Source organism: Sinocyclocheilus grahami, unplaced genomic scaffold (assembly GCF_001515645.1).
Source record: "Sinocyclocheilus grahami isolate Dianchi unplaced genomic scaffold, SAMN03320097.WGS_v1.1 scaffold137.1, whole genome shotgun sequence".
Classification (NCBI taxonomy): domain Eukaryota; kingdom Metazoa; phylum Chordata; class Actinopteri; order Cypriniformes; family Cyprinidae; genus Sinocyclocheilus; species Sinocyclocheilus grahami.
In genome coordinates this window covers 280,626-287,856 of record NW_015505316.1, presented here as the reverse complement: position 1 = coordinate 287,856, position 7,231 = coordinate 280,626, and the positions used below count along the sequence as shown (strand labels likewise).

Genomic DNA, 7,231 nt, shown 5'->3' with positions numbered 1-7,231 from the left:
ATAATATTATATATTACTGTTTTTGAAGGTAATGAAAATAAAATTTGCTGTCAAATAAAACTATGTAAATTATATAAACGTTAATTAAATAAAAACAATATTATTAAATTAATTAACTTTTATATAATATATTATAGAATTTATATAAATTACATATATATATATATAATGCAAATGATTAATTTATTTCAAATACATTTTCTTAAAAATTTTTAATAATATGTAACATAATATTTTTTCTTTTTGTTATCTATATAATTGTTCTCAATACTGCCTCAAAAGTGTAATTGTCCAGATATCTTACCTTTAAAGGTTTTGTTGCAGATGTGGCAAAAGTGTGGTCGACCTTCTTGGTGTTTGCTGGCTATGTGGCGTAAGAGAGGGCCTTTCTCAGTAAAGCGCTGCTCACAAAACTCACAACTATATGGCCGTTCTCCTGTATGCGTGCGGTGGTGTTTGTCCAGACTCGCTGTTCAAACAATCAGCAAACATTTGGTTAACAATACAAAACTAATACAGAAACTGCGTGGATTTGATTTTAAAAATGAACTAGAAATCAAAATAGCCCGAGCTAAATCACTCTGTCTGTGAAATTACCTTGTGTGCGAAATGTCTTGCCGCAGAGGTGGCACTGGAAAGGTTTCTCTCCAGTATGTGTTCGAAGGTGCATGTTGAGATTGGCTTTCTGGGTAAAAGCATGATTGCAGAACTCGCACACAAAAGGACGCTCATTTCTGGAAAGAAGCGCAACAGATACAGCTCAGCGAGAATCCAACCAGTAAACACAAACATGCAAAATGGATTACACATATAAACATCACAAAAAGGTTTCTTTCTTGTCCAGCTATTTATGGTCTTTTCACCACATGCATGCATAAATGCAGAATTCGCTAACAACCTCGACTTTGAATAGCGGGCAAAAATAATTAGCAATCAGTCTAAACTATAAATAAAGCATGTTTCAGTTCTTTGTTGTTCATGTCATGTGTTTACCTGTGAATGGCTTTGATGTGCATTTGCAGGCCGTTGCGGCTGGAGGCCCGATGGCCACACTCCTCACACACAAACAGTTTCTCACCACGATGCTTGGCTGCCTCGTGTAGACGTAGCTCAGTGCGGGACAGGAAACACTTGGGACACAACGGACACTAGACGAGACATGTGACAGATAATACATCAGTAATCAACTCTGATTTTGTTCAGTTTTCCATAGCAGGGCTTTATGATATTGCCGACCAAGTTATTAGCATTAGAGTCACTTACAGCGTGTGGTTTGGGAGCTCCGTGAATTTTAATCATGTGGATCCTGAGGTCTTTCTTCTGCATGAACTGCTCAGGGCATGACGTGCACTAACATGACAAGTAAAATTACATCTATTCGGCACAATGTCTGTTGATAAAAGGTCATATCTGACCTCTACAATGGATGACGTACCTTATTGGGCATCTCTCCTGTGTGTGTGACCGTGTGAAGACGCAGCTCATGTCGCTTTTTAAAGGTCATGGTACATTTTGAACAAGAAAACACCTGGCACAAACCAAAAGTTGCATTAAGTATTTGTGCATCAGTAACTACCAAAAATGATGCATTATTGTTATTTTATTGTATTTATGCATATTGTTAACTGTCCTCCACTTTCAAACTCACCACTTCTGCTCTGATAAGACAATTCCTGGCTTCATGCTCCAGCAGGTTTTCCTTCCTATAGTAGCACTTCCCACATTTAGCACATTCAAAAGGCTTCTCTCCTGTATGTCTCCTTGCAGACAGCAAGAAGAAAGCAAAGACGGAACTTCACATTAAGGCATGATGAGCCATATTACTTATAAACATTACAAAAAATAATTAAATAGCAATTTAAAAAACACCAGCCTCTATATATAACAATAATGTTATATACAGTATGTAATTACAATATTACTAATTATATATAAACATTCAAACGTTAGGGGTCAGTAACTTTTATTCAGCAAGGACACATTAAAATTAGTCAAATGTGTCATTTTATAATGAGACATTTATAATGTAACAAAGCATTCTATTCAAATAAATGCTGTTCTTTTGAACATTATACTCACAAATGAATCACCATTTCCAAGTTATTAAGCAGCACAACTGTTTTCAGAACTGATGATAATAATAATAATAAATGTTTCTTGGGCAGCAAATCAGAATATTAGAATGAAGACTGGAGTAATGGCTGCTGAAAATGCAGCATTGCATCACAGGAATAAATGACATTAAAACAGAAAACAGTTATTTTAAATTGCAATGTTATTTCACAATTGTATTGTATTCATCATCAAACAAGTACAGCCTTGGTGAGCATAAGAAACTTTTCAAAAAACATCTAACTAACCTCAAACATTTGAATAGTGGTGTGTACATATGTATACTTATTAGATATTAAAACATACATATGTATATTATATATATGCCTAACAAAGAGGAACATACCTGTTGTGCACTTTCAGGTAGTACTTGCTGAGGAATGTTTTATGGCATGTTGGACATTTGACAGAGCCTTTCTTTCTGTCTTTAGATGTTCCTTCCCCATTCTCTTTATTGGTACGTTTTTCATGTCGTTTGCGCTTTCCCCGTGGAGTCTTTGAGGTCGAGCAAGGTGAATCATGAGGCACATACTCTTCATCAGTTCCTTCAATAAGAATATCCATACTGTCACCTCTGTCACTGTCATCATCGTCATTGTCGACATCATTGTCATTTTGGCTATCAACAGATCCATCCACCTGCAACAGAGAATTAACAATAACAGATTACAAGTAAAATCAAGAATTTTGATTTGGTATTAAGTGAAATTAGGTCAAAAATTGGACACGATACATTATTATAGCATTCAATTGTCAGATCAACCCATAGATGATCAAGTTTCAATTATTTTAATTGAATAAATGTCTTCTGGTTGAGTATGGATGTACCGAGTACCTCAGTCTCACTCATGTCTTGATGTTTGAGGTGATCTCCGTACTCAGTGGCAGAAGTCTCCTGCTCTTTGTCTTCTAGAGATGATGGTTTTCTTCTTCCTGCTCCCTGCCTCATCACAGTTGATATACGACTTTCCCCGACTAGTCGATTGGGCCCTTTTACATGCCTTCCAGAACGTGTGGTGGTAGTAGACGTCGAGGCAGGAGGGTCATCATTGCTAGCTGTGACCTCTGAACCTACCCTGCATGCATCAGACTTCTTTTTCGTCCTCTGCCAAGATCTAGTCTTTCCTTTCGGGGTGTGATCAGGCTGAGCGTCTGCAGATGTGAGAGGGAACAGTGGTTTGTCTTTTTCATCTTCACTCGAGACAGGTGACTGTAAATTCTCTACACCTGGCAAACTCTGGCAAGGTATGAGAGAATCCGGCACTGATAGTCCGCTAGCTGCATTCTGAATCTTCTCTAAATTGCTGTCGTCTAACTGGAGTTCACCAGTGTAAAAAAAGTTAAGCAGTAGCTCTAGTCCATCATCAGGGCACTCTAATGGCAGCTCGATCTTTATACATGGCATGTTTGAACTGGGGTCTTGGAACAAGTGGCTGAAGCAGGAAAGAACATTACGATGGGCCAGATGCACTTGTCCACTCGCTGTGCTCAACATGGCATCACAGAAGTGGCCAAGACCCCTCTGTTGGTTGAGCAAGGACAGCACCCGCTGAGCGTGAGAGGTCCCTTCAGCAAGTATCTCCATCTGGACAAGCAGGAGACATCGGTTTAATTTTAATAGTCATTTTATCTGAATGAAATTACAGATAAAGACAACATAACATACAACATAAATGTATACATTAATAAATGTATTCATTTAAATTATAAATATTCTATTTAAAGTAATATAAATATTTAATTAAAAATGTCAATTTTTACTAATTCACGGATATTTATAATAATCAAAAAAGCTCAAGCTAATTATTAATAAATGTAAATAATTTTTTCAAATCATGAAAAACTGCAATTATCGTACTACAAGCACAGTTGTTTGTTGCAATAGCTCGCTTATTTCGGTTTAGTTTGTTTTATGAACAGTTCACAAAAAATTATTTAATTAAATATTACAATTATAAATATTATATATTTAAATTATAAATAGTAAATTATTTATATGTCTCATTTACATTTTTAATATTTTTACAAATAGTGTTAATGGGCATTTATAATAATAATTAAAAAAATTAATTCTTATAATTATAATTAATTTGTGTAAAATAAAAAATGTGGTAAGTGGTCTGGTTTTATTATTACACTCATTACTAATAAATGTTTTATGCAACTTTAAATAATTTTAGAAAATCATGAAATATCGCAATTATTGCACAAGCATGGGTGTTTATAGCAATAGTTTGCTTATTTTGGCGTAGTTCCGTTTATTTTAAAAAGTACACCGAATAATTCTGCACGTTTTCATTTAAATGAAATATTAAAATTATAAACAAAAATACTTCGTTTAAATTTTAAACTACTTTTAAAAATTGTAATCATGGATATTTATGATAAGAAAACATGTTCATGCTCAGAAATTATAATAAATTTGTGTAAAATACAATAATAACGTGTGTCTGTTTTGGTTTTATTATTATATAATCCTTATTTATAAATGTTTTATTAAGACACAATGTTTGTAGAGCTCGCACAACTTTGAGCAATTCTTGAAAATCCTAAAATACTGCAATTATTCTACTACAAGCATAGTTGGTTATCGTAAGCTCTTATTTTGGCGCAGTTCATTTTATAAAACAGTACACGGTATAATTCTGCACGTTTTCATCCATCCATGTTCAAGAATGTTTTCCCATACTATGCGGATAACTTTGACTAGTTAACAACTATTTGATTCATTAACATTACCTTAACGTTAACCACAATGTCCGCATTTTAATGACGCTCCCTAAACTACTCGCCGCACAATCAAGCGTTTAAGACTCACCTTTAGCGTAAATTAGATCATCGCTCTCATCTTTTTTTCATATACTGAAAGCCCACATATATGCGTTATGTAACTTACTAAGTAAAATATATAACGTATAGCAACAAATGCTTAATTTGAGCTAAACATCAAGAAGCCATGTTGAAACAGAAACAGGAAGTGACGTTGAAATATTGTTGAAGTCTCCGGTAGCTGGCCGTTCAACCCATTACGCTGTAAGTGCATTTCTTCAAATATGAACTGATTGAATAGTTTAGTTCATACAACCAAACTGCACACCAATTCTTCAAATGTATAACATTTTTGAAAGTTATGGTAAATTGTTTTACAGCGAAGTATTGATTCAGGAGGGTAGTATAGAATTAATACTCGAACTCCGTGACATTTGTTATTGGCCATCACATGGCACAAACGCTAACTGTGAGCACTCAGCGCTGCACATAATTGCTTCTGTTAACCAGAGAGTGCTACATTTAATATGTTTTACGCCTCATTTTTGTCTCTACTATATTTATCCTTTCAAACGGTGACAGTGCGGTCTTAAAGCAGCTCAAAAGGGGGAAATGAGCAGCTTTTTCTCGATTAGTGGAGTGGAACCACAACAGCATCGTGCAGCGTGATTTGATGCTCACATGAAGCCACTGCCAGTTACATAGAAACAACGGCATATTCACATAAACTCTATTTATACGTGTTCCACGTTTGATTTGATTCAGATCTGTTTTGTTTGCGGTTACAGCGGCTTCTGACTTTAAACAGGTAAGTTAACGTTACATGAACTAACGGCATCGCTGCAGTTATGTTTAACAACTAACAGCTGTGAAAGTATCAAATCACAACAAATTATACTCTTACTAGAGATTAGTAATAATGTGTGTGGTACGATAATATTGCATCATATTATACCAACTGAATAAGGTAAGGCAAACAGGTAGTACTATTAATAACAGGTAGTGATTAAGCTATTATGTTAACTTGACAAAGCCAGCAACCTAATGATATTCTGTTTAAGCTTTTCGTTATTCTATCTTTCTATCTGTCCATCCACTTTTAAAATCCTTTTAGTGACTCCAGCTGTGCTTATGTTGTCGTTACTCGACTGTCTTCATTCACAGGTGTCTCCCTGCCCTGGATTTATGAAGTTTTTAGTCTTGTTGGAGTTCATTGGATGACAATGAAAGTCCACAAGGTTTCTTCTCGGTCGCAAAACTCCACAAAACGCCATGGCAAGAATAAATGGCGCAAAATGATACACGGACGGGACTCATCGCTCCTAAATACAAGTCCTGGGACTGCAAAGTTGGCGCAACCGATAACCAAAAGGGAGAAACCTGCATTAAAACAGTTGAAGAAGTTGTATACGAAGCCTATCCCTGAAGACAGTTGTCCTGAGGAGAGAAAGGAAAAGGCCACTTCTGTGATTTTTGCTCATGTCCATACAAATGGAGGCACAGAACTGGATGACAGCAGCAATTCAGTGGACTCTCAAGAATGGAGTGAATATGCCAATAGTGTTCTTAAGAATGGCATGGAGAGTTCAACCTCACCTAAAACAGACCAGATGGAGGAGGACGGTCTTCAATTCCATGCCCACTTTGATCATACCCACAACCGTGCTGTTTTAGTCATGAAACAAGGCCAGGTAGACTGATCATCTCAGCTATACGCTTTTAAACACAATGATGTGTGTGTATTTATAATGTTATATATAATATTAGCATTACAAACTTTAAAACAGTCAAATGTTGATCAGTTAATCATATTGATTTCCCATCACTAGTTTCTGCAAGAAGACTGAGTTTTGTGTCTGATGTTTGTGCAGGTCTTGTGTTTCCGTGGGAAGTGCCTGCTCACTTGCCTCTATGGTCACGTAGAGGTGCTGGGCTTCACCATCGAGGAGGGCCAACAGCCTTACCCCCTGTTCTCACCACCGTCTCACTGCCCGCTCACCATCACGGCCTTGGGAAACAACCCCCCCTCCGGCAAGAACAAGAAAGAGGGGCTGCTGGAAGCAAAAGCCATTGTTCGCAAATATTTCTCTTCAGGTAGCATCAGGAGTGTCCTGCCTCCTTATTACATTTAAATTATTTTTATGTAGTTTTCTCACCCTCATACCTTCCATTTCCAAGGAAAGACATTGCAGGTGAATGGGGTAAAAGTAGTAGTAGATATCATCATCATCATCATCATCATATATACCTAGTTTATTGATTACATTAATAATTACTAACATTTTTTGTATTACAAGTTTGCTGAAATGTCATGTTTATATATATATATATATATATATATATATATATA

General features: G+C 36.0%; 2 protein-coding genes across 3 annotated transcripts in view; one reads left to right on the top strand and one right to left on the bottom strand.

Annotated features, from left to right (window-relative positions):
• Positions 1-5,049, bottom strand: part of LOC107591072 (zinc finger and BTB domain-containing protein 48-like) — a 7,316-nt gene extending 2,267 nt beyond the window's left edge. Inside the window, exons 1-9 of the mRNA XM_016280074.1 lie at positions 4,931-5,049; positions 2,948-3,697; positions 2,459-2,751; positions 1,649-1,760; positions 1,436-1,528; positions 1,264-1,350; positions 994-1,148; positions 598-734; positions 305-469 (exon numbers count right to left, since the gene is read on the bottom strand). Coding sequence (XP_016135560.1) covers positions 305-469; positions 598-734; positions 994-1,148; positions 1,264-1,350; positions 1,436-1,528; positions 1,649-1,760; positions 2,459-2,751; positions 2,948-3,697 — 1,792 coding nt within the window. The 5' untranslated portion in view covers positions 4,931-5,049. The remainder of the gene's footprint in view (positions 1-304; positions 470-597; positions 735-993; positions 1,149-1,263; positions 1,351-1,435; positions 1,529-1,648; positions 1,761-2,458; positions 2,752-2,947; positions 3,698-4,930) is intronic.
• A 27-nt stretch (positions 5,050-5,076) lies between these two features.
• LOC107591073 (polynucleotide 5'-hydroxyl-kinase NOL9-like) overlaps positions 5,077-7,231 on the top strand; it is a 6,832-nt gene continuing 4,677 nt past the window's right edge. Inside the window, exons 1-3 of one of the 2 annotated variants that reach the window (XM_016280075.1) lie at positions 5,077-5,145; positions 6,046-6,572; positions 6,753-6,975. In XM_016280075.1, the coding sequence (XP_016135561.1) occupies positions 6,099-6,572; positions 6,753-6,975 (697 nt within the window). In that variant the 5' untranslated portion in view covers positions 5,077-5,145; positions 6,046-6,098. Of the gene's footprint in view, positions 5,146-5,345; positions 5,690-6,045; positions 6,573-6,752; positions 6,976-7,231 lie in introns of those variants that run through there. The other variant, XM_016280076.1, reaches the window with a different exon arrangement.